The 27596-nt window shown below is 49.5% G+C and overlaps 2 protein-coding genes across 2 annotated transcripts; one reads left to right on the plus strand and one right to left on the minus strand.

Moving 5' to 3' along the window:
* The first annotated feature begins 1712 nt into the window (after positions 1 to 1712).
* On the plus strand, positions 1713 to 3192 carry LOC149343677 (uncharacterized). The gene is made up of 2 exons (XM_089547045.1): positions 1713 to 1838; positions 2182 to 3192. The coding sequence occupies exons 1-2, from the start codon at positions 1713 to 1715 to the stop codon at positions 3190 to 3192; spliced, it is 1137 nt and encodes a 378-aa protein (XP_089403171.1).
* A 7002-nt stretch (positions 3193 to 10194) lies between these two features.
* On the minus strand, positions 10195 to 12492 carry LOC149343678 (uncharacterized). Its single transcript, XM_089542436.1, has one exon. The coding sequence runs from the start codon at positions 12430 to 12432 to the stop codon at positions 10252 to 10254; it is 2181 nt and encodes a 726-aa protein (XP_089398562.1). The 5' UTR covers positions 12433 to 12492; the 3' UTR covers positions 10195 to 10251.
* Between the last annotated feature and the right edge of the window lie 15104 nt (positions 12493 to 27596).

Genomic DNA, 27596 nt, shown 5'->3' on the forward strand with positions numbered 1-27596 from the left:
GAACTTCAAAAAACCGAAGAGAAAGAAATAAAAACCAGCAAGCATAACAAAACCCTTATGCCCAATACATGTGACAAATTCATGGCAACGGGAAACGTAAGTCTGGAGCGAAAATAACCACATTTTCAGCATTTTTCGCAGTCTAGCTGCGCCGATTCACCTGCTGGCTCTACGTGCACATACATCTGTCATATTTATGCAAGTTCTTCTCGCTGAATAAACGCCAATTTGCATGGAACAACGCAATTTCATTTTTCGCCTCTCCTCTTGTGTCGTCCATCGTTTCACGCTGCTTCAGTATGGCAAACCAATGTCGACAAGCACTCGCTTCTGCATGCCCGACCTTGAGCTTGAGCATAGCAGGCAGTGGAGCCACTCAGTGAAATTCTGGACACCCACCCCGCTCATAATAAGATATCAGTCAAGTATTAAGGCCAGTGATGAGTTATTCGGGTGGCTACCTTAGCCAAATAAATGGTGCGGAACTTTTCCTCCCTGCATATTTTGGTTACCTTCCCTCCAAGGAAAATCACCAGGCCTCCTCGAAAGACGAAGACGCTGAAGGAACAACGTTTTTGTCGTCATTCGCGGCCCCGTCTTCACCCTTCCGGGAAGTTGACACATGGGGATTCTTTCTTTTCTATGACCTCACCATATGCCTATGCATGATTTAAACGTGTCAAAACTCTTAGTGCATATATTGTAACCTTTCCCATTTATATTCCCTCAAAACTTCATTGCGTTCAAAAAGATGAAGACTAACATTAGCGCGCGAATCTCAGCGTCGTGACTCAATGGTGACTGTACATAGATTTAAATGTAAGCGACATTTTATTTCTTTTCGATTTATTTCACATTCACAACTCTTCTTTTTACGGCTCTCCTTTCTTTCTGAGACCTGCGCTACATTTCAGCAAAACCTTTAACTTTAATTAATGCAGTTCCTGAAGTTTGTCACCATTCCAGCGCCCCTTATACGCGTCAGCACGTAGACGAAAAAAGACAAGGACGTGTACGCTTAACCCTTCTGTTAGGATTAAGGCCAGTGTTATGCGGATACCTATATCAACCAGAAAAGCGCGGGACTTTTCGTCACTACCTCTTTTAATTACTTTCACTTCAAGCCAAACCACCAGGCCGCTTCTAAAGACGACGACGTTGCCGCAACATCGTCTTTGCCATCATCCGTGGCCCTGACTTCACCGCTCAAAGAAGTTGGCTCATGGGAATTGTTTCTTTTCTACGACCTTAGTATCTGCCTATAGATGATTTGAATGAGTCAAAACTCTTAATTCCTCTATTCTAATCTTTCCCGTTTGTAAGCCCCAAAAATTATATTGCATTCAAGAAGATGAAGACTAACATTACCGCGCGCACCTCGGCGCTCTGACTCAGTGCTCCCTCTATATAGATCTAAATGTAATTCATCGGTTTTTTGTTCCTAGCTATTTCGCTTTCACACCACTTGCACTGTTCACGGCTCTCCTCTATTTCTGGGACATGCGCTACATTTCGGCACAGCCTTTAAATTTATTGATTACAGTCCCTGTACTTCGTCAATATTCCAGCGCCGCTCATACGTGACAGCGGGTAGAGGAAAAAGACTGCAACAAGGGCGTGCCTGCTGAAGCCTTCTGTTAGCTACACCCCGGGGACGTTCCATCGAGGCAGCTTGCGTTTGAGCTTCAAGTCAAAGACATTCTCCGGGTAACATGGAGCCCTTTACCAACGAAAGTGCGTTCTCTGCCACGGCTGGCGCCTCCTACCCATCATCCTCGTCTTCAAGACGCAGCTCTGGGTCTGCCAGCTACGACTGGACTACCGGTAGCCGCAGCAGGGTGAGGTTTCTAATTAACTGTATGCTGTAATTCGCTTGCAGTGCAGGTTAATACGCGAACGACATTGATTTGAGGAAGAGGTCCCGAATATGCAGCCGTATATGGTTTTATAATTTATAATTTTTTCGTGGCGATGAACTGCTCAAAACGCTGAAAGTTGCGTTGCAATTCAGGTTAAAAGTACCCATTCAAGGGGATTTTAATATCTTGTAGTCCCTCTTTTATGCTGCAATGTTGTTCATCACGGCATGGTAGGTATTTATCTTTGGAGTTTTGTCAACTCTCAGATGTTTAATCAAACTGCTTACCTTCTCAATGAATGCAAGATGTGCTTCCTGTGCAGACCGAGAAACAAGGCGGCTACACATCGCTGCAGTTGGAGTCGCCAGGCGAGATAAAGGAGGACAAAGAGCTCAACCTGGCGGCCAAGTTGGCAGCGGTGGGAGTCCTCTCGGTGCTAGCCTTGAGTATGCTTATGCTTCTGATACAAGTAAGCCGCTGGTACCTGGATAACCCCGTGGTCACAGAAAAATTGTCTGAAAATTTCTCCGGAATGGTCATGCCGGAGGTGGTCAGCAGAACACCTATCTCTGTGCCGACGCTCAAGCCAACGCCCGTCATCACGCCGGAAACGGAAAGGGACATCTCTACTATGGAGGAGCCTGCTAGTTCACCACCGACGGAACTAGAAACCACGGATGCGTCTGATTCCGGAATATCCATTGAGCCTACGATGAGAGAAACTGCTAGTTCATCATCGGCGGGAGAAGAAGTCACGGGTGCGTCTGATTCGGAAGAACTGACCAGCGATTCATCAGCCATATCCAGCATGGAATCATTCACTACGGAGCCAACAGCAGAAGCACCGACCACGAACTCCTCGATGATGACAGCATGGAGTACGGAAGAGCCCACGAACGTGTCTGATTCGGAAGAACCGACCGCCGATTCGCCAGCGGCATCAAGCGTAGAATCATCCACAACGGACCTGCCAACAGAAGCTTCTTTCACGAACTCATCAACGATGGAAACAGAAATAGCAGAGTCGACAGCAGACCTAACCACGCACTCACCAGACAGAGAATCAGAAACAGCACTGCCGACAGCGGAAGGCCCAATAGGCACGCCTGACACGAATGCGACCATGGACACCTTTTCAACTGAACCAGACACAGAGTCGACTGCTCAAGCGGCCACAGACTCGACTGCTGAATCGACCAAGGACACGTCACCGACAGAACCAGACACATCAGAGGCGACCAAAGAAGCGACAACGGAGACGTTGCCGACGGAAGCGACAGAGTCGGCAGCGACCCAGAGCTTTCAAAGAGCACGCGCATTACAGCGGCCTTGAAGACCGATACGACGATCCGTCCGCCGCTATTACGCGCGCTTGTTCATCAACGAACTTATCTCTCGACTGAGTGTAAATAAACGCCTTCGTAAAAAATAAATGTTCATATTCATTATAGTGAAAGCATTACTTGCCCCAGGCGTGGCGCAGACAGAGTGTGGCCACACTTTCTGTCCACACAGTAACTCGCGTCAGTTAGCAGGAGCGCCGAACATGCTGCAACCAATGGGAGTCAGCTCTGGTAATTTCGAGAAAGGGGGGGGGGCGACTTGACAGCTCCGCGAAAAGTTGGACGGGGAGAGCAACAAGGGTCACTCAAACCCTACGGGTGGCTGTGGCAGGAACATCCACCTGCCAGTGCACTCGCACATCTCTGAACCACGGTGCCACTGCACTCTCATTAGTATCAGGACTCGCCGCAGTTTACAAATCTTAAGTAGAGAATATACAATTCTGCATATATGGAGCTAAACATGCTGCCTAGTTTATTGGCCAACTCGAACTAAGTTACACAAGCGCACAGAATACCTCCGACATTATCAACCACAAACGCACCGATGTAAACAGCAATAGTGCACAATGCTTTCACATTCACAGCACTTCATCGTCATCATCATCAGCCTGACTACACCCACTGCAGAGCAAAGGCCTCACCCATATCTGTGCAACTAACCGCGTCCTTTGCCAGCAGCGGTCACCGTATCCCCGCAAATTTCTTAATTTCGCCTGCCCACCTAACTTTCTCTCGCCTACTGCTACGCTTACCTTCTCTTGGAATCCACTCCGTTACCCTTAAGGACCAGCGGTTGTCTTGCCTTCGTATTACTTGCCCTACCCAGGCCCATTTCTACCTCTTGATTTCTACTAGGATGTCATTAACCCGCTTTTGTTCCCTCATCCACTCTGCACGCGTTACACCTATCATTTTTCTTTTCATAGCTGGCTGCGTTGTCTAACTTAAACTGAACCCTTTTGGATAGCCTCCACGTTTCTGCCCCCCAGCAGAGAACCAGTAAGATACAGCTGTTGTATACTTTTCTCCTGACCAATATTGGTAAACTGCCGTTCATTATCTGAGAGAACATGCCATATGCGTGCCACCCAATTCTTATTCTTATAGTTATTTCCCTCCCATGATCTCGATCAACGGCCACTACTTGCCCACTTCCAGAACCTCGCTGCCAATTGTGAACTGCTGTTCCTTTGCGACACTGGTCAACATTACTTCTGTTTCCGGCATATTAATTTTAGACCCATCGTTATTCTCTGCCCAACTCATTGATCATCTTTGCAGTTCATTTCCTTAGTTACTTTGTAAGGCAATGTCGTCAGCGAAGCGCTGATTACTCATGTATTCTCCATTAACTCTTATTCCCAACTGTTCCCAATCCAGGCCTCGGAACACCTCCTGTAAACAAGCGGTGAATAGCATTGGCGAGATCCTGTCTCTGTGCCCGACAACCTTCCTTAATTAAATTTTATTGCTTATTTTAAACAGGATTATGGAACCTACGCAGTGGGTATAGATATCTTCCAGTATTTTCACATGACACTTTTGTCCCCCCCCCCCCCCCCCCTATTCCGCAATGATGGCATGACTGCTGAGGTTTCCACTGAGTCAAATGCTTTCTAGTAACCAATGAACGCTATACACTGGGGTTTTGATATGTTCTGCCCATTTCTCTATCACCTGACAGATAGCGTAAATATGGCCTACTGTCGAGTGCCTTTTACGAAAGCCTGCCTGGTGATTCGGTTGAGCGAACGATTCGGTAGAGCGATTGTGTAGTAAATACCTTGTAGACAACGGACAGTAAGCTGATCGGTCTGTAATTTTTCAAGTCCCTTACATCTCCTTCGAAAAGAATTAAGGCAATGTTAGCGTTCTTACAAGTTTTTGGCAATTTTCATGCATTGCGTATGCACAGTGGCTTCTTTTGTAGTACAACCTCCCCTCTATCCTCGAACATAATTGCTGTTATCTGGTCCTCATCAGCTGCGGTCCGCATTTGTTGTTGTTGTTGCTGCCTTGGTGGCATGGCACATACCCACGACGGGGGATTGGCCAGGGTTCAGTGAGGAGAGCCCAAAGAAGGCAAATTGGTGCCAAGCTAATGGATTACCTTTTGGTGTCAAGCTAATGATTTAACTTTGGGTACGTATTCCGAGGAATTTAAGATGGAATTACAGATAAAAAAATTACGTGAAGAAATGAGTGAAAAAAAACGGGCATAAAGAATACAGAATTGAATACAAGAAAAATTCTGAATGATTTTGCAATGAGGACATTTTGGGTGCCATTACCAAGGGAACCTGCCGGTAGCAATTATGTAATTGTGGAGGAAATCGCAAACTTGATGCAATGCGAAACCTCTGGCGCTAGCACCGAAGGAGAGGAGAAGCGGAACCGACAAAGTGAGTCCCATTAGAGAAATTGTAATTTCGAGATACGTCCTTCTCTGAAGTGCAAACGTCCGGCAATAGAGTAGGAAATGATCCAGTGTTTCCACCTCTCCACTAGTCGCACAAAGGTTTGAGGGACTGAACCCGCATCTGCATAAATAAAGATTTAAGCGGGGAATTCTGCACCGCAGGAGTGTCATTGCAACCTCACACTGCCGGGATTTACATGCACGAACCTTCCATGGGTAAGTGAGATGGTAGTAGTCAACAGTAGAGATCAAGGGATCGTTGCACATAGTGGTAATATGCTGAAAGCGCTGAAAGCGAGACATTCTGAAAAGGATCAGATTAGGGACGCTACAGGCGACCGGTGCATTGAGAGCAGATTTTGCTAAAAAGTCTGCTGCATCGTTTTGAAAAATACCGCAGTGACCTGGGATCCAAACGAAGCGCACCTCTTTCACCCATCCAGGAATGAAATACTTTAATGAGCGGCTCAATAGATCGTCCCGTTCAGAATCCAGCGCCAACAACACAGAGAGGCAATCTGAAAGGAATATCACCTGGAAGACACTGGGGGGAATCTTTAAAGCAGCCAGCCCGCTATAAATATGGGAGTGTAATCCGGGACTCGAAGTGAATAACTCCAAGAGAGATCCTCAGAAAAAATGCCAACGGCTGCGTTCTGGCCAGCCCCGGACGCATCTGCAGCAATCACACTGTGGTGGGGGGAAGAGTCAAGGTGTTCTGAGAGGAGACTAAGTAGTGTCCTGGACGGGAGATGCTTTCCATTAGGTGGGAAACTATAATCAAAAGCAATATCCACAGGGGACGTGGCAGAACCTACTCTGCATACAAAACTGAGATCTATACCAATGATCGATAAAAGGTTTTGAGTAAAAACGACCTGAGGAAGGTAGAACCTTGGCCAATGATGACTAAAAAAGAGAGCCGGGTGGGAAACAAAAAGAGGTGTAGCCACACCAGAAGCAGACTCAAATGCCCGTAAGAAAGTCCTGACAGTTAATAGCTGAAAACGAGAGTTAAGGTCGGGAATACGAGCCTCCAGGTACAGAACTGCGGTGGAAACTGACTGAGGGAGACCAAGGCAGAGGCGCAGTGCACGCCTTTCTAACAGCAGCAACGGACGGAGCTTGTATTTCGCGGACCCAGAAAAGAGTATGCAGCCAGTTTCCAAAATGGGTCTGACATACGCTTTGTAAAGGAATAGGAGCGTGTCTCTACGCATGCCAAATTTCCTATTGCTTATTCGAAGTAGCCGACCCAGCGCACGCTCTCCTTTCTCAACGTTACTCTTAATGTGGGGCCGCCAGTCCATACTAGCATCATAAATTACGCCTAGATACCGCAAGGATTCCACATGGGGTATATTGTCCGGGCGATATTGTAACGATATATATAAAGGCATGTTGGATTGAAAAACTAACACACTGCTTTTATGCACATTTAACACCAGATTATTGTTAGTAAGCCAAACCTCGAGAGCATTGAGGTAAGCCTGAAGACAACAATACAGGGCATGAATGTCGGTTGCCGTTGCAAAGAAGGCAATGTCATCTGCATAAACATAAACTGTAACGTCAGGGTGGATGGGAATGTCACACATCAGAATATTGAAAAGAAGCGGCGAAAGCACAGAACCTTGTGGCACACCTCTGGTCTGGGCGTAGGTGTCTGAAGTGAAGGAGCCGTCAGTGCAAAAAAACTGCCGTCCCGCTAAAAATTCACGTTTCCACGCATAAACGTAGTACGGCGGGTGTAGTGCTGACAGTTTCGTGAGAAGGATAAAATGTTCAACACTGTCGTATTTGCATTGATCTTAAAGGGACACTGAGGAGAGCACTATTAATATATTTTTTATAGCAAAATCCGATAGTTCGGCATGTCATGGCTTTGTTGCCACTTGGCCGGCAGCGAAAAATGCATTTATTTCTAAGAGATTTGGATTCGAAGTTGAAAAGGTTTTTCCCGCCGCTGTGATTCAAACTTGGGATTCTGCTATGACGACAGAGGACTAAGTGACGTGAAACATGACGTGACTTGACGTGATGCAGACTCCGTGATTTCTGGCGGCCAGCAGTGCGGCCTAGCAGCAGCCGAAAAGAAAGCTACCGCCGCCCGCACGTTAAAGGCATCTATCGGCTATTGCGGCCGTCGCTACAGTCGCTTCGCTTACGTTTGCACCGGCGTTTTGCGAGCGTTACGATGGATCTCGTTCTCGAAGTCGTCAACGAAGTTCTCGCAAATAGACACCTTTAGCATACCGTGTACCTTGATACCGCTAGCGGAATACCGGGAGCCCGCCTAAGCCGGCGAGCAGGCGCTGATTGGTCCCGATGCTTCAGGCGAGCGCGTAGTTGCCCGGCACGTGGCGCCATCTGGCGACGCCAAGGAGATTTGCGCATGCATTGGCTGCGCCTCAGTGATTTGTGCCTCTCGTGTCCTAGCGTTGCTAGAACCATTGGTTCTAGCAACACTGTTTTGTTATATGACGTCATGACGCTTGTACTTGCGAGTTTGGCCTGTGGCGGCGATACCTGTATTTTGGTTCTTGCTCTTTTCTACGTTACAAGAGCTTTGTTGTCAGTATGAGTGGCGTTTTTGTAATCAGGAGCTGGTATTCTGTCGATACAAGCCAACTTCAATTTCTCCTCAGTGTCCCTTTAAGGCTTTCTTTACTTCCTCTTTCGTTACTGGCGGGATGACCCATTGCTGTGGTCTACTGCCACTATGATTAACTTTTTTGATGGCATTGGCTACTGTGCCAATTTGTGTAGAACTCTTCCGCTAAATTAACGATCTTATCCATAATGCTAATGATGTTACCCTTGTTGTTTACAAACGCATGCATCCGGTTTTTACTTAGGCCTAGTTTCCTCTTCAGTGCTTTTAGGCTACCACCTTTTTTTAGAAAAAAATTGGTAAATTGGTTTTTGAGGAAAAGAAACGGCGTAGTATCTTTCTCACATATCTCGGTGGACACCTGAACCGAACCATAAGGGAAGGGAGGGAGGTAGGAGTGAACGGAGAAAGAGAGAAAGGGGTGCCATAGTGGAGGCACCCCAACGTGCACTGACATCGCATAGCACACGGGCACCTCTTGCGTTTCGCCTCCATCGAAACGCGGCCACCGCGGAGGGGTTCGAACCCAGGTACTCCAGCTGGGTAGACGAGCGCCTTACCACGGAGCCACCGCAACGGGTTTTTTTTTTTTTTGTAGAGCATGCTCGATTCTCTCCATAATAAACTTCTTTATTCTTGCTACCTTGCGCTCATTTATTAACTTCGATAGCTCTCTCAGCTCTATTCTGTCATAGGGTTAGACGCTTTCATGCTTTGGCGTTTCTTAATCAGATCGTTCGTGTCCTGAGATAGCTTGCCAGTATCCTGCCTAACCATTCCTTCGTTTACTTCTACTGCGAACTGAAAGGCAGCGATAGCGTAAAGGTAGAGCATCCACCTCGAGTGCAAGTGGGCCGGGGTTCGAATCCCTGTGCCGCATAATTTTTCCGCTTGAAAAAAAACTCCGCGTGTCGTTGGAATTGCATACCAGGCTTAATACGGTCTGGTCTCGGTGGTGGTGGTGGTGGAACTTTATTTCCAGCGGATATAGAGGAGCGACCCGAAGTCGCCCCCCGCTTAAACGGCGGCCGCTATCCCTTGGGCAGCGGCGGCGTCTTCATCCAGCTGGAGAAGCTTGATCTGTGTCCCCGGGTCGGGGCTGAGCAATAGAGCCTCCCAATGATCAGAGTCGGTAATGAAGCGACTCGCGGGTAGGGACTGCGGGCAGTTCCAGATCATATGATTTAGGTCGGCTTTGTCATCACAATTTTTGCATTTGTCTGAGTACAGTCCATCCGAATAGAAGCTACACAATTGGGGATTTGGATAGGTTTTAGTTTGAAGCTTACGCCAGGCTTTCGCATGTTGCTTGGAAAGCGTTTTATCTGCTGGGGGAAATCTGAGTCTTGCAAGCCTGTAGTGCTGCAGGTTTTCTGTGTAAGAAAACAACCTGTCCTTGCCGGAGTATAGGGCGGGTGGACTGCACGACCCAGCTCGGCGGGATAGGTCTCGAGCTAGGTTATGAGCCGCCTCATTACCAGCAAGGGAGGCATGAGCAGGCGTCCAGATTAGGCGAATGCGCCGCGTGGGCTGATAATTTAGCAGAATCCGTGCTGCTTGTGGAGAGATTCTTCCAAACGTGTAGTTACGTATTGCCAATTTTGAGTCGCTGACAATGGTTTCTGCCGAGGATCCCGCAATGGCTAGAGCAATGGCTGTTTCTTCTCCAACATGTGTGTGCTGAGTGCGTGTAGTGCCCCCCGTTATGAGTGTACCACATTCCGTGGTGACCACAGCTACCATCTTGTCAGCCGAAGAATCTGCTGCATCAACATATGCCACAGATGTATCATTAAGGAAGCGTTTGCCTAATGATTTGGCTCTCTCTTCACGACGTTCAGCGTGGAAATCGGGGTGCATGTTCCGAGGTAGTGGAGGAATGACCAGAAGCTGGCGTATATGTTTGGGAAGGTCAGTTGTTGGTCCGCCTTGTCGTTCGTATGTTATGCCGAGTGTGGACAGATTGGATTGTAAAACATTTATTGCGTCGAGAGCAGGTTGCGGAGGCACGTACTAGATGGCCGCTAGCCCATGGCTAGCGGCGACCTCGTTGGCCCGCTCGATTGCCCGCACTTGGATCTTGGGGTCCGAGCTGACCAGCACGGCCTCCCACCGCTCGGGAGAAGGGAGCTGTATCAACTCCGCCGGAGGCGGATCATCTGCGCAATTCCACAGAATGTGGTCGTAGGTGGCCCTTTCACCACATTTATGGCAGTTTGGATCGTACTGGCCAGGGTACATGAGGGCAAGCAGAGCCGGTTTGAGAAGGGAGCGTGTTTGAAGACGGCGCCAGGTGACTTCCTGCGCTTTTGTTAACGACTTGTGGGGAGGGGGATATGCGCGCCTCTCCAGCCTAAAGTGATGGGTGATGTCATGAAATGAGATTAACCCGTCCCTCGTGAAATTCGGGTCGGAGGGCGCGCTCACTGCCCGGTCGACGAAACCTCGGGCTTGCGCGTGAGCCGCCTCGTTCCCCGGATTAGGCGAGTGGGCCGGGACCCAGATCAATTCAACTTCTCTAATCGGAAGCCGGGTGTTTTGAAGGATGCGGAGTGAGGTAGATGTGATACGGCCCCTCGCGAAATTGCGAATGGCTGTTTTGGAGTCGCTGAATATAATATCAGCACGCGTGTTCGCTATAGCTAAGGCTATTGCCGCTTCCTCCGCCGTCTCGGAGGAGGTGGTTTCTATCGACGCGGCCGCCAACGGGGCGCCGTTCCCGTTCACCGCGACCACTGCAAACGCTTTTCTCAGGGTTTGTCGGTATTCCGCTGCGTCCACGTACGCCACGTTGTCGTGTCGGCTGTATTTGGTGTGTAGTGCGCGAGCCCTCGCTGTTCGTCGGCCTTCGTGTTGCGTGGGGTGCATGTTCTTGGGTAGGGGTTTGATCAAAAGAGCTTTCTTGATGTGCGTGGGTAACTTCGTTTTCGAGTCTCTCTCTGGGAGCTGTTCGCACATCTTTAGTCTATATAGGAGGGCCCTTCCCGCGCTCGTACGAGTGAGTCGTCCGAGCTGTGAAACGAGGTGCGCCTCGCACAACTCCGAGAGAGTGTTGTGAACCCCAAGGGCCAGCAACCTCTCCGTGGACGTACTGTGCCGGAGCCCAAGGGCCGCCTTGTAGGCCTGCCGGATTGTAGCTTCGACCTTGTTTCTTTCCGCCAGCTGCACTTGCAGGTAAGGGAGGGAGTAGACGATCCTGCTCAGCACGAAAGCCTGCACAAGTCGACATAGATCTTTCTCTTTCATGCCTCGTTTTTTGCCGGAGATCCGTCTGATTAGCCGCACAGTCTGATTGACCGTGGCAGTGAGTCTGTTGATTGTTTCGGTGTTTTTGCGATTGTTCTGTATGTACATGCCGAGTATGCGTATGGTTTGGACCTCCTTGACCGGAAGTCCTTGCACATATACATTGAGAGGGGTCGGTGGGGTCAGGTTTGCGTTTCTACCGCGTGGTATAGTTCTAAGAACCAGCAGTTCCGATTTCGAGTGCGAGCATTCAAGACCCGCTCCAGACGCGTAAGTTTCAATTATGTCAACTGCCTGCTGCAGGGTATCCTCTATTTGGCCGTCATTCCCAGTGGTTACCCACAGGGTGATGTCGTCCGCGTATAGGGTGTGCTGCAGCCCCGGCAAGGCGGCAACTTTGGGGGGTAGTGTAATAAGTGCAAGGTTAAAGAGGAAAGGCGAGAGCACCGAGCCTTGTGGCGTGCGTCGGCTGCCAAGAGGAATGGGCTCTGATTTGAGGCCACCTAACACAAGCTCTGCGGTCCGCTCGGATAGGAATGATCGGACGTAATTGAATGTCCGTTCTCCCGGGTCTATTTTAGAGAGGTTCGTGAGAATGGCCTCGTGCGAAACGTTATCGAAGGCCTTGTTCAGGTCTAGCCCGAGCACTGCCTTCGTCCCAGTTCCGCGTGGAGGGTCGAGCACCTCCATCTTAAGCTGGAGCATCACGTCCTGCGTGGATAAGCTAGCCCTAAAGCCAAACATTGTGGGAGGAAGTAGGTCGCGATCTTCCGCGTAATTTTGCAGTCGGTTAAGGATGACATGCTCCATAAGTTTTCCGATGCAAGACGTGAGGGAGATGGGCCGCAGATTCTCGATCGAGAGTTTCTTTCCCGGTTTGGGGATGAAGGTCACCCGTGCATGCCTCCATTCCTGGGGGATCTCGCCTTCCCTCCAGTAGGTGTTCATTAGGTCTGTCAGAGCCGCGACAGACTTGGGGTCCAGGTTTCTGAGCGTCTTGTTCGACACTCCGTCCGGTCCCGCTGCGAAGGTGGTACGGAGCTGACCCAGAGCAAACCAGACCTCGGCGTCCACTATGTCTGCGTCCAGGGTCTCATTGGGGAGGCCCTCGTATGCAGGTAGGGGGTCCTTATGCAACGTGTTCAGGTAGCGTTTTTGCAGTTCGGCGAGTAGCTCTGTGTCTGTACCCTGATACTGGTGAATTAGTTTCGTGAGGTGGTCTCGTTGTGTGGATTTTGTGTGTGTTGGGTCGAGCAGGTGGCGGAGCAAGAGCCATATCTTTTTTCATCCCATCTTCCCATTCATATTATCACAAATTTGGCCCCATTGTTGTTCTTGTAGTTCTAATGTGTATTTTTTCGATTTGGCGCTCGAGTTGCGCAATACGCTTCCGTAAGTTTCTGTTGTGTCTGTTTCTTCCAGCGATTCAGCAGGCTGGCGTGCGCTTCCCACATGTGTAGGAGTTTAGAGTTGGTCGTTTGATGCGGCTCCTCTATAGGCGTCTCGACCGTACTGGTCTTGACATCGTCTTTGAGTGCAGCGATCCACTCCTTTAGGTTGTTGATCTGGCCGGGGGCAGTCTGCTCTCGTAAGCGCCTGAACCTATCCCAGTCGGTAATGCAAGTGCGCATGAGGTGCAGTTTGTGTAGTTTCGTGTCAAATGTCGTGGCTATTATATAATGGTCGCTTCCCAGCGTGTGTTTCGTGTTCGACCACGAATGTTCGACCACGCGTCGCGAATGTTTTTGGGTAGTGTGAGATCCGGTGAGGTATCTACGCTAACGCTATTTCCGATCCGCGTGTTTTCTTGGGGATCGTTAAGAATTGTGAGGCCCAGGTTTTGGATCGTTTACCACAGCTTGGTGCCCTTGGGGTTGTTTTTGCGATAGCCCCAAGCCGAATGTTGGGAGTCAAAGTCGGCTACCACAAGGAGTTGTGTCCTGGCGGCCAGGCGCGTGGCTTTAAGCAGTGGGTCTAGAATTCCTGACCCTTTGTCTTTTGGAGAACTGTATAAGTTCAGAATAAAGAGATTGGCGTCTCCCTTTCTCCTCGGCACAATTTCTAGTAACGTGTATTGTTCGTGACAACTGCCTATAGTGTGTTGTATAGCCGTAATGTTGCGTTGCACAAAGGTAGCGGTAAACTGGGTGGCCGTCATCGTCACTGAGTTTGAGGGTGGAATGAATGATTTATAGCCTGTAATTTCGCCGGGCCGCTAGCTTCTTGAAGGGCTATCACGTCCGGTTGTCTACCTAGGTTTTGGATGTGAAACTGCAGGTTTCCCCGTTTGTTGCGGAATCCCCTGCAGTTCCATTGCCATACCTCAATTTGTTGGCGAGGGGCCATGGTGGGATATGGGAGGGATGATTACGGGCAAGGTCGCGCCTGGTGGCATAACGTTACGGCTTGCCTCTAAGGCCGCGAGGCGCTCTACTACTTGATGGAAAAAGGCAGCGATGTTTGTACCCAGTTGGGCTACTTCCCTCGTAAGATTGTCAACTTTTTCCTCGAGACCGCTAAATTTGTTTCCGAGGGCATTCACTTCGGCTCTTATCTTGTCTGAAGCCTTAGGTTTGATTGTCGGTTGCGGGTTGTCCTCTTTGGACGCTTCCGCAGCGCGTTTCGATTCGGAGCCCTCGTCTGAAGGAGCCGGCCTTTTGAGGTTAATGCGGCTATCCGTCTCCATCGCATTACTGGTGGAAGGTGTAGCGCTGAGCGCGGGAGAGGGGGGCGTGCGAGATGCGTTCGGCATGGCTGTTGCGGGTGGCTGTAGCGATTTAAACAGCCTTTTCATTTCGGCCATCTCTCGCTGCATTTGCGCAATGGTTTCGTCTCTGGACTGTATTTTAGCTAGGAGCTCCTTCTCGCGAGCGGTGTAGTTATGGGAGGCCGTATCCGGCCAGCTCACCTGCTTTGTCGAGCAGCTTCCACTCCTGCTCCTGCTCGCACTCCTCCGTCTGTCCTTGCTCCCCTGCCTCGAACTGGCACCCTGGCTCGACGACAGTGGTGGGAAGGAGGTGGATCTGTCGCGGGAATTGCTGCCACGACACTGGCTGGACGATCGGTTGCCGGCCTTGTCTCTGGAACGCGACTTGTGTCCGGACTGCTGGTCGCTTTCTTTTGTTGTTGGTTGTATCGGGGGCGGCGGTCGACGAAGCGATGCTTGCAGTTCCTGCTGCCGGTGTTATGAGCGCCTTTGCACACAATGCACTTTGGCGTGCAGGTGTGTTCTTCCCCCTCGGCTGGGGGAGGGTGTTCTTCGCCGCATCTGCGGCACAGCTGGGTCCTGGGTCTGTAGCAGACGTCTGCCCGATGACCGACTCTTCTGCAGTTGAAACGGGTTTCGACCTGCTCCCTGTACGGGTGCACACGGAAAGGACTCTCCCAATAGTAGATGGTGTCTGGAGCCTTCTTGCCGGCGAAAGTCACCAGGATAGACATTGATTGTCCGAGGCGGCGAGCATCCACCACCGGAATCCCGTGGTTGCGCTTCAGGAATCCCTGTCGGACCTCATCAGGTGTCCCGCCATCTTATGCATAATAAATGACGCCTCGCTTGCAGTCGTCCGGCGCCGACACGTACGATGACACTTCGTACTCTTTGTCGCCCATCTTGAGCAGTCTCAGATTGCTGTACACCGAAGCCCTGAGCTTATTCGGTGTGCTAATAGTGAATGTGTTGTAAATGGTGTTAACTCGAAGGCTGTCTTCAGTCAACACCTCTTCAAGCGGTAGGTCGAACGCTACGCAGGTAGCTCTGAATATGTGGCGCGGCGCGACGGTGCGCAAGTCCATGCCTCGCGGCCTGACGACGACTTTGTAGTCGTTTGCTGGTAGACGTGGCAGCGGTGCCTGCCTACGTCGGGCGGGTGGTTTTTTCCGAAGAGCGGAGTTGGGCTTGCCTTCGTTATGAGGAACGCCGGTAGCGGTGCCGTGTTCCTTCCCCGGCGTCGCCGGCACGTTCGTCGGGTCTGCGTTCCCATGAATGGCGTCCTTCGCTCCGGGGCGCCGGTAGCGTTCTTGCAGGTTGAGAACGGTCTTCCATCCTCCTTCGGCAAGCTGAGCCGGAGTGATGTCTTCGCCTTCTACGGCATATTGCATGATGCGATCGTTATGGGTGGTCCGCGTGGCGAGCGGGTCCCACCGGCACGGCACCGGCGTTCGGCCTAGCGTTAGGACAAACGCGGTTCACCATGTGTTGACACTTGCACTTAAAGTCCCGAAAAATGGGCAAGCAGTGGTCGTACCTGGCGAAATCCAGTATCGGCTGGCATGGAGGACCTTTCCGAATCCTTCGCACAATTCACGGGAACAGCAGTCAATGAAATTTGCCAAAAAATGGACACGAGGCCAGAGGCCATGCGGAGCACGTCCGCACTGCTCGGAACCTCAGGTGGAACCTCAGGTGGAGTGTGGACAGAATGTGTCTGCCAGTTGGTGTGGCCGTTAGTCGTTCGTACTGCGAGACGGTTACCGCTTCAATAATCTCACTTAGGGTGTTATGAAGACCGAGACCTAAGACTTTCTCAGTCGCTGTGTGCATGGGTAGCCCAACTGCCTGTTTGACGCATTTTCTGATTATGGCTTCCACTTTCTCTTTTTCAGCTGACTTGAGATGTAGGTAAGGGCATACGTAAGCGATGCGGCTGATCACAAAGGCTTGTACTAAACGGAGAGTATTGCTTTCCCTCAAGCCCGAGTGGCGGTTACTAATGCGGCGAATGAGTCGCATAATTTGCTGCGAGGTTCCCTGAAGCTTCTGAATTACGTCACCATTGAAGCCGTGTTCTTGTAGAATTAGGCCCAAGATTTTAATTTTGGGTACTCGAGGAATGGGGACTCCGCGAATACTGAGTTCGATGGCCGGTGGGGGTTGCGCAAAGGATCTGACTTTGCGGAATATGAGAAATTCAGATTTGGCTGGAGAGCACCGCAGCCCCCTGGGGTCTACATAGCTCCCCACGATATCGATGGCACGCTGGAGTCTCTCTTCGATTTCGGCATCACTGCCCTCGGCGGTCCACAAGGTGATATCGTCAGCATAGGGGCTGTGGTGGAGTTGCGGGATCTGCGCTAATTGGTGTGGAAGTTTCAACATTGCAACGTTGAAGAGAAAGGGTGACAGGACCAATCCCTGCGGGGTGGCCTTGTTGCCGAGGGGAAGTCACGCGAGTGGAGACCTCCTACTTGAAAATGCGCCTTTCTACCTGAGAGAAAGTCGCGGATATAGTTGAAGGTGCGGGCTCCCACCCCGAGTTCATGAAGGTTCACCAAGATCGCATCATGTCTGACATTGTCAAAGGCCTTTTCCAGGTCGAGTCCAAGAATTATTCTGGTGTCCCGCGTTTTTGCCTTAATAATCTGATGTTTGAGCTGAAGCATTACATCCTGCGTAGAAAGTTTTGGTCGAAAGCCAATCATGGTTGGGGGGTAAAGCTCGTTCTCCTCCATGAACCGGTTGAGGCGGATATGGACTACGTGCTCCATGAGCTTACCCACACAAGACGTGAGCGAAATTGGCCTGAGCTTCTCAAGGCTGAGTGCCTTCCCGGGTTTTGGAATGAGAATGATCTCTGCCGTTTTCCATATTTGTGGGATTGAGCCCTCCGACCAGCATTTCTGCATATACTCAGTTAGTGATTGTAGCGACTGTTCATCTAGGTTGCGGAGGATCTTGTTGGATACTGCATCTGGGCCAGAGGCGGATTTACAGTTTAGCCTGGCAATCTCTGCCCTAACCTCATCCACAGTAATCGGGGAGTCGAGCTGCGTGTTTTCCGGACCAGCATAATCTGGGAAGGCTTGGATAGGAGCATTGCCAATATATCTGTCTTTAAGTTCAAGGAAAAGGTCCTCTGGTGTGCCTGCGTATGCATGCACAAGCTTTTGCAGGTTCTGCCTCTGGGTGGTTTTGCTACCTGCAGGGTCAAGTAGATGACGGAGCAAGTTCCAAGTCTTCGAGACTCCCATATTGCGATCCATGCGGTTGCATATGTCCTCCCAGTTTTGCTGAGTAAGTTTGACCGCATGATTCTCGATCTCCTTGTTTAGCCTAGCTATTCTTCTTCGCAGATTGAGGTTCCACCGCTGTCGTTTGAGTCGGTTCTCGAGTCCTCTCTTTGCCTCCCATAGGTGAAGAAGCCGGCTGTCCGCAATCTCCAGGTGGTCAGCCTGCTCTAACGTACGGGTGGCTGCCTTGGTATCTTGACAAAGATCCTGTGCCCAGACATCTATGTCTAGTATATCGGGGGTATCAGCTTCTCAGGCGGCCCTTTTAGCGCGGAACATGTCCCAATCGACAAGGGTTGGGGCTCGAGCGCTACGACGCTTGGGGCCAGTTGAAGCCACTATTTCCAATATGTAGTGATCGCTGCCGAAATCTGTTGAGTGTTTATCCATGTTGGAGTGCCCGAATTTTTAGCAAAAGTCAGATCGGGAGTCGTATCCCTGGAAACACTGTTGCCGCAGCGGGTGGGGACTACTGGGTCTGTAAGAAGAGTCAACCCACACTGTTGTGCGGTGAGCCACAATTTTCGACCTTTAATGTCCTCCTGTGGGTACCCCCAAGCCGGGTGTTGGGCATTAAAGTCTCCCGTGAAAATGACGGGGTGATTGCCTGCAAGTTTCAGGGTCGCCTGAAAGAGCGGGCCAAAGCTTGCTTTCCGTAACTTTGGGCTGCTATAGACATTCAGCACAAACAGACTGTGGTCAGGTTTCCTAGGCGGAATTAATTCGACTAGCACGTGTGTGGCATTTGTGACTGGGGTATCGTGCTGGACAACCGTAATATTTCGTTTGACGAGAGTCGTGACTCCAAGCGTTTCAGCCCCCGATGAAAAGGATTGATATCCAGCTAGCTTGCTATTGGTTTGTGTCTCTTGTAGTGCGATTAAGTCCGGTCCGTCCCTATTGTGGAGGAATTGTTGGAGTACAGCGCGGTTGCGGCTAAATCCTCGGCAGTTCCACTGCCAGATGGTGTAGTTTCGTTGTGGCGCCATATTGTGCTAGTCTGATACCGCTTCAGAAGAAGCGGATTTGCGAATTTTGACGGGAAAAAGCCTACTCTCTGCTTCCTGCTGCCAGGTGCCTAAGTTAAGTAATTCCTGCCGGTGTGTGCATAATTCTTCCATTATGGAAGTCATTGTAAGCTGCATTTGAATGAGGGTGTTAGAATTCTGCGTTTGCGCTTCTTCAATTTTGTGAATGCTGTCGGCCAATTTTTGGTCTTCGGAGAGGGAACCGCCCGCTTTTCGCTTAGGCGGGGGTGCCCGCGGTGATTCAACATGCATGTCCGCTCCGGCGGAGGTAGAGGGGGTAGGGTTATTGGCGCCACCGGTCATAGGCGGTGACCCAGTCTGCATTTGTTGCTGTTTTAGAGCGGCATTTTCTTTCTTTAGTTCCTCCACCTCGCGAAGTAATTTCCCTACCAGTACTTTCAGGTCTGCTAGCTCAGAGAGGTTGGAGTTAGATTTCTGGGAGGCTTTATCTGCCCAGCCTACCTTTTGAGTGCCGACGGCGTCCTGGTTCAAACCGGGGTTCCGTGGCTGGTGTGAAGGATTCCTGGATTTGCAGGCGGACCGGCCTCTCTGTTGCAGTCGTGGAAAAGAGCTGGATCGATGTCTATACTCCGTCTGTCCCCTGCTTTTGGAGCGGCTGCGTCGCTCTTTAGACTGCGCCGTCTCTTGGCTATGCTGGGTCAGATGTTGGCGTTCTTGTTCCCAGCGGCGTTTGGTCACAATGTATGGAGTGCGGTAGATCTCGCGGCATTTGTTGCTGCCCAGCTCATGGCCCTTACCGCACAAGGCACACTTAGGCTCACAGGTATGCGTTTCAGGAGGGTTGGCCATGCCGCATCCGCGGCAGCGTGCGTTTTTCGGGTCCGGGCAAACGTCTCTGCGATGTCCGAGTTGTCCGCACAAAGAACACACTTCGTATTTTTTTTTTGTAGAGGCAGCAACGAATCATACCACCGCCGAAGCTGATCCAACGGGGAACTCTCTCACCGTTGAAGAGAATGAGGACCGTCTGCGACTGCGCACCCATGCGCCGGACACCACATATTGGAGGATTTCTGGGATGCTGAAGGTTCGCTAGGATGACAGCGTCCGATAGATGTTTGGGAACGCCTTGGATCACTCCTTTACCACTGCCGTCCGGCGTGGCGACATACGAGGTGATGGCGATCTTGTTCTCGCCGTAGGTGAGCTCCTGGATGCTTAAGTAGCGTTCCACTCGTGCCGCGGAATGGGTGGCCACCAGTATGGTGTGTTGCTTGAATTTGAGGAGCATGCAGTCTTCAGAAGATTCCGCCAAGGTTACACCCGCGGGGTCACGAATGAGTTGAAAGATTCCGAGTTGGCCACAGCTCTCGAGTATACGGAGGCCACCCGATGGCCGGAGTATCACTTTGGTTACGCCCTTGGGTAGGCGAGGTAGGTTCGACGCCACCGATTGTCGACCAAGTCGTCGGCCAAGCTTTTTCGCAGAGGAGTCGGCAGATTGCCGCATGCTGCCCTGTCCCTGGGCGCAATCGGTTCCATTGTGTGCCGCGGGGTCAGTCCTTCGGCGTTCGTGACCGGATCGTTGAGATTCACCGACGGTGAACCAAACATATTGGTGCGAAACTTCTTCGGGGGCTATATCAGCCCCCTCCACGGTGACTTCCATATCCAATGTTGGGCGAAGATCCCACTCAGAAAATGCGGTACAGCCCCGTCAGAGCGGGGTCGCTAGGACTGGCGTAGGCCTAGCGGGCCGTGCGTACCGGCGAGAGCCGAATCGCAAAAAAGTCCGCACAAACAGGCAAAAAGGGACTTGCCGATGCGTTCGACGGCGTTATCCGAGCTTCAAACACGAAATCCAGGCGAGAGCGGTGTTGACCGTCGCTGAATTCAGCGGTGGGCATGGGTGAAGCGAGGAGCGTTCGCACGAGCATCCGATCCACGCCACGTCCAGCCAGCCTCTGCCAGAACCTATAACGCACTCCCTCACAAGAGCAGCATTTGGCCACCTCGTGTAGTACTTGGCCACAACGTTCTATGCAAAAACCAATCAATCCACGACCCTCAGTCTCCAGCGGCTGTGGGACAACTGATCAAGGCGGTGGTCCCACCTGTTAAGCAACGGAGGGAGGGAATAATCTGTGGCTCCGAACAGGCCGCCATTGGAAACTGAACCTGGAAACGCTTAATGCCGGAACCTTATGAGTCTAGCCTAGCAATGCTGTTGGAGGAATTAGCAGGTATTAAATGGGCTGTCATAAGGCTCAGTGAGGTTAGGAGGACCGATGAGGAATATACAGTAAAAAGGGGAGGGCACGTACTGTGCTATCGTGGAATAACGTACAGATCAGAACTAGGTGTGGGATTCTTCGTCAGTAAGGATACAGCTGGAAAAATAGAGGAGTTCTATAGTATTAACGAAATGGTAGCAGCTCTCGCAATTCGGCTTAATAAGAGGTGCAAGCAGAAGGTGGAGCTGGCCTACGCAGCTACGTCCAGACATGATGACCAGATCGTTCAAAACTTCTGTTAAGACATAGAATCGACAATGAGAAAGGTAAAATCCTAGTACACGGTACTGACCGGCGTCTGCAATGCAAAGGTAGGCAAGAAGCAGGCTGGAGACCAGGTGATAGGTGCCTATGGCTTAGGCTCCAGGAAGTGCAGGGGAGAGTTATTGGGAGAGTTCACGGCGTGGAATACTTTACGGACCTTGAATAACTTCTTCCGGAAACTAGAGGGCAGGAAGTGGACATGGAAGAGCCCCAATCGTGAGTCTAAAAACGAAATAGACTTCATGCTATGCGCTCACCCTAGCATCGGGCAGGATGTGGAGGCCCTCGGAAAAGGTGCGCTGTACAGACCACAGAATGATAAGGTCTCGAATTAGCTTAGACTTGAGAAGGGAACGCAAGCAACTAGTGAAGCGGAAGCCGCAACGAGTTAGCTGTGAGAGGGAAAGTATAGGAATGCGGGATATCGCTGCAGAGCATATATTCTCCTTTAACTGACGAAGTCGATCTCAATGTTCAAACAGTGATCGATAATCTCATAGCACGTAAAGAGACTTACTTAAGTGCTCTGGGTCGTTTTTTTCGTTCTAACGGGCACTGCACTAGTCTGCCTCCAACTTTGCGCCGCGTTTCAGTCCCCCTGTGAGGCGGCGCCTGAACATATTTTCTTGTTTTTCTCGTCTCTACGCACCGTTAACACAGCAGAAGCTTTGAGGACACAGCCTGTTCTAATCGCTAAGGTGATCACTCGGCCATACTCGTCGCGGCGGCTGTGGATTTGGCGTGCACACGGCGACATCGATGAAGTCAAAATACACAAACCGCTGCGTGCTGTGCGATGTCAGCGCACGGTGAAGAACCAAAGGGTGCTAAATTAATTCCTGAGCTATATAATAGGGCGTCCCTACAGCCCGTATGTCGCTTGGAGATCTTAAACTCCAGGATGCACAGAGTAGAATGCATTGGAATACAAGACGACAGTTGCTTTCACAAAGCGTATGTAGAACTCTACTATGAACATAATTAATACATTTCGAGCTTAATAAGACTACTGTTCCAGGCACAGAAGTCTTATTTTCATCTGCTGAGATGGTCTGCCGGCAGCGCGAACAGACGGCAAGTATAGAAACAATTTCAGTGTAGGTCTGGTTGATGCTCTGCTTATTTCTCAGTGTTTTTATTGGATGGTGATTTACTCAGGTTCACCATGTTTCCTCCCGAACCGTGTCTGATTTGTACATATGAACTTCAGATTTGTTACAAGGCCATCTGCATCAGTGTCAGCACCGCGGAGTAACATCGTCATTCTGTATTAACGAAAATTTGACTGCAAACTATTCTGCAAATTAAGACCCCTTGATTGTCTTCTTTTATGAATGGAAACGGGGTAATCAGTAACATTTCTATGTAAAACTTTACAGCTACCATTTTAAACAGACGCAATAAAGAAAAAAAGAAGGAACGGGTGCTGCTACCGACTAATTTATTTGTCGTCGCATTTACTGCACGCAAAATAAGCTCGACAGCATGTTTTCACACGCCAACGCCGCGCTGTTGGTTACATAAAGAAAGCCGCCGTAGCTCGTACCTATATAAAAGCGATTACTTGTATTGTACCCAACAGTGTGTCCATTTCTGGGACCTCGCAGAATGTGTTTGTAAATCGGTACGAGGCTACTTTCCTTCTGTGGCGAAAAAATGTGGCACAAATTCAACCTCCCTGTTAGAAAAAGGAAAGAAATGTTAATTTAAGACCAAAACTATAGCAGAGCGCGGTTTCGATCCACGGACCTCTGGGTTATGGGCCCAGCACGCTTCCACTGCGCCACTCTGCTTGTTGTTTTTTTTTGTTGTTTTTTTTTTCGAGATTGACATGAAAACAATATGAACACTTCAGCTAAACTTGCGATGATACGGGTGAAGTTACAATTTCTTAAGTTTCACTAGATCATCTAGTAGTGTTACCCACTGGGGTGGGTCACGCTGCGCCTGGTAGCATTCCCGCAGATAAACAGCACTTTCAACAAAGTTCTCACGTGTACTACGAGTGTTTATGTCCGCATGCCTTACTTGCATTCGCGTTTTCCACAAGCTGTGGAGGCCAAGAAGCATTAATAAGTCATAGGGTATCTCTTTGCGATCAAATGGTAGAAATCTGATACCATAAGGGTGCAGTGGTAGTTCTTTCTTGATGGTTCTCTGCAGGACATCCCACAAAAATACGGCGTCCCGGCAGTCTAGGAAAACATGTTCAATTGTCTCCGGCTGCTGACACAACATGCAATTTGTTGTCCATAGGACAAATATTCCTTTTTCATGGAGCCAGGTTTTAACGGGTAGTGTATTAGAGTGCAATTTGAAAAAGAATGTTTTCACTGTCGGCCGGACCGGCATCTTTTTCACCCGTTTTAAAATACGCTGCCCTGGGCCTCCACGGTAAGGTGCACGATTCAAACGTGGCGGCCGCATAATATCAACCCGATCCTTATACAGCTTCTTTTTGGGAACGTTATACAGGTATTCTAGTGAAAAACGCACTTCCAACAACCTGAAGGAAAGGACAACCTCACGCAAATATGGGTTTACAGCACCACACATGTTTTCACACGATGACACTATGATTCCGGGGAGCAGCCTTTGCAACCGCATTTGCATAACAGTTCTCAAAAATATGTCATTTTGATCACGAAGGAAAATAAAGCGCGACACCACTTGACGCAAAAACAAATGAACCAGTCCAACGCCACCGCTTTTGACTGAAATAAACAAGTTTGTTCGCGTGGTTTTCTCCCAGGTCGACGCCCAAAGAAAAACTCCAAACACTCGATGTATTTTTTTAATATTGCTGCGCGACGCACAGAGCACATTCATCACGTACCATATCTTAGAAATCAAGAAAACATTGCACACAAAGGCACGTTAAAAGACTGACAGCTGCCTTCCTTGCCACGCGTCCGCTTTCTCTCTTGCCTTTAACGTCTCTTCGTTCCAGTGTGTGCTGGGATCGCGATAACTTCTTAGGGGCACCCCAAGGTACCGCGTCGGTCAGTCCATTGCAGTCGAGAAAAAAAATCTGGTAAACAACCCATTCCATATGCCAATATCCGGAGCTTTTTCCCCAGTTTACCTGACATCCAGTTTGGTCGCGGAACTTTTCGACCACATTCGTAGCTTCACGAATGCTGTCGCTGGTTGTGCAAAATACCGCTATGTTGTCCGCGTATGCAAGGATTTTCACTTCGGCTGCTTGAAGCTTGCCTTTCGCGGAAGTATAGTCCATATTCGAATGCAAACCGTAAACAGGTTTCCTCAGAGGCTTATTTTGGCCTCCTGATTCTAGGAACGGCAACGAACTTCCTTCGCACAGATGCAACGGGAACCGGTCGCTACCCGAGAAAGTGAATGACCTTGCAGCCGCAGCCGAGCGGGAAAGAGTACCACGCCCGGCCTAACCGGCAGCGCCAACTCGAGGGCGTGCAACCCTGTTGAGGCTACTTGGTCGCCTTTATACCAGCCGAACGTCTTCGTAACTGCTCAGTTTGCTCTATTCAGGTGTTCGTATTGCACGAACACTATCGAGCTTCAAGAAGAAGGGCCCGTTCAAAATCTGTATGCGGTGCTGGAGCCTTTACAAATGGCATGCTGCGTATGAAAACAACGTGCCTGAAACATATTCAAATTAATCCATTATTAACACATTTTTTATCTTGTAGCGTTATTTAAATTATTGCTGGTTCTCCAGCCAAATTTTAAACATGGTCAGATTGCACTCGTGTTGTTTTTCTCGTAGTGTTATGTTTATGCGTTTTTGCTATAGATTCGGTACCACGGAAAATCATAGCTGCAGTCTATAGCCCAAGAGTGCTCGCTTTGGTTACTTTTGAATAGGTCTTTTTTTAGGTTTCAATATCTTTTTTTTTCAAGCGCACTGACACGAATGCTAGTCGAGGCTGTACGCCGCCATGTGCCTGAATGCTTCCTCGTAGCCGTTCCAGAGCATGTCCCGCAGCACCATCGTCGAGGCTTCTGCGTCAGACTGCGCGAGTTGGCGTCTCATGATGGGATGCTGTGGCACTCAGAAGCAAAAGCCTCTCTTGTATCCCCCCGTCTTCGTCTCTGTTCTGATGGGGCACTAAGGACAACTTCATTCAGTTTTTTTCTGGGCTTACGTAGATTGTTTCCCTAAAATATATGGCCTGTAGACTGCCTATAGAGTTTTCACAAGACTCTCTTGCCTTCCTGTAGATGTTTTTTTTTCTGCCTTTTCATACTTAATTAACGGTCTATAGGCAAAAGTCTACAAAAGAGGATCAACTATAGATAACTTAGAGTCTGCATATGGTATTTGCATTCTCTGAAGACTAGCCTATAACGCTTATCTATAGAAGCTCTATAGACTTTAATACAAAAGTCTGCACAGTCTGTAGACTGTCTAAAGAATTTTCCTAAGGGATGGCTTTTTCTGGGTATGTTGATCGTTACCCCATAAAAGAAGACACGATTTTTTTTTCGTTTGAGACGAGTCTTGATCGTTACAATGCCGCAGTCTACCAATACAGATCAACTTCAACTTGTACTCTGTATTCCTTTTAAACACTACAGTTTTCATCGTGTCGGGAATGTTCACATCAGAACGCTGCAGCAGCCACAGACGACGCATATCCTGTCCTGGAGTCCGAGGGCGCGGAATCTGACCTCGCATATGGCTGCAAAGTGCTGATCTTAACAAACCTCTCTCCATTTCCAAGTAACATGATGTCAAGGGTTGTAACACCTTTGTACCGACTGTTGCACCAGGCTGTCAGTAGCCGAATGCGATGCCCAGAAAGTAAGCCACATCTGCTCCGGTCACGCAGGCTGATGCATTCAAAAGGACTCGAAAATGCGTTTGAATGTTGTGGGTAAATATGTTCACTGCGTAGAACCAATGCTTTTGAGCACTCACATGGCAATGGAGTCCTTCAAACGAACCAGCGATTTATAAATAACTTTCAAAAACCGTACTTTTCTCAAATCTGCAGGCCGATTATTCACCAACGTAGTGACATTTCTCAAATTATTTTTCGCAAATGTATAAGACACGATTCCGGGGATGCCATGGTGGGGTCCAGGGAGCCCGGCGCTTCGTGTCCTTGCAGGTGTGACCTCACGGCTATACGTGAGGTGGGGGTTCAGTCGGCTGCTTTCTAGTCGTCCCGTGAAACGGGCGAGTCCCGTAAGCACGCCAATGAGTCCTTGCTGCCATCGCCACCATTCAGACGCGTGCTTCTACACAGGGAATGTTCGCAGGGTTCGAAGCCCATCGCCGTGGTCATTTGTTGAATTCGCGCTTTGACACCCGAGTTGATGATGCACTCGCAATATTACGTGTGTCATTTTTGATCGTCGATATGTTCGGTCTTAACTGAGCTAGCTCAAAAAATCCTGCGTTAGAGTAACGAATGTGGAAATACCTATCACTCATCTACATTACTTAACCGAGGTAAGTATCAATCAGTCAATCAATCAACCAACTGCAGGTTGGGAGCACCCCACTGTAAACCATATTTTCACCTTGGTGTTCTTGTGTTTGCTAGCAATAACATTTTTTTTTTTTCATTTAAATAACAGCAGGCCAACTAGCTGCGTTACCAAAAAGGAATATTCCGGCTTTTTATGCGCCAGGCATGCCGTTCAAGAATAGTCATCAATTGAATTTGCAGGTGAACTCAGCCAAGCAAGTCGTTTAAGAGTAGCTGACTCCACTGCCGTCGCTCCTCTTGGTCAAGAGGCCCAAAGCGTAGTTCTTATCACGCACTGCACTGTTTCTAATACACAGTATTTCGGGCAAAGATTTTTAGAGCGAAAGCGCTACTTCACGTCATCAAACCGGCATACCGGTTTGTGTGACACTTGAAATGGAGCATGTCCTTGGGTAAACTATCAATAAATAAATCAAATACTGCGGCGACTGGGATTAGAACCCAGGGCGGCGTGAACAGAGCAGCTTCGCTGGTCATTGCACGAAAGCACTAGGCTGTAGCCGCAGCCGATCACGCCTCGTGTTAAACTTCAACACACTCTCGCGCTGTGGATTGCACATCGTATTCTTCATCAATTAATAATACTACTATCAAACTAATATTCGCTCTTTGAGCTATGATGCGGCAGTGACAGAAAGATGTGTGCTGCATGCGTTGGCTAGATAAAGTTTTGGCAAAAACACGGCATTAGAGCAGTAGGTGCCGGCGTTGACAACGCTGCTGCGGAAACGCGGCACTGGACCATAGGCCGTCGGCGTACATTCGGTAAACTGGCATTGGCGATGAAAAGTTGAAGACGCGCATAACTGGCTCCATCGGTCAGTGGACCCCACAATCACGCTTTAAGATACGTGACGGTGATGTCAACCTGCAAACTACTGTGCTTTCGCACAGTATTTCAAGCTTAGCAATACTAAACCACCACCAATTTTTTCTCTATTAAGCAGTAAGCCGCTCCTCATTTCATTGAAACAAAAACAAATGTTTTTAAGTGGTCTTTCCCTTTGTGGTATCCATGCTCAAGCACAATTTTATAATGCTACTATGTAAACTAGGAAACCTATGGCAATCTGTGA

The sequence above is a fragment of the Amblyomma mixtum genome, chromosome 5 (genome assembly GCF_055824585.1).
Source record: "Amblyomma mixtum isolate Tamu chromosome 5, ASM5582458v1, whole genome shotgun sequence".
Taxonomy (NCBI): domain Eukaryota; kingdom Metazoa; phylum Arthropoda; class Arachnida; order Ixodida; family Ixodidae; genus Amblyomma; species Amblyomma mixtum.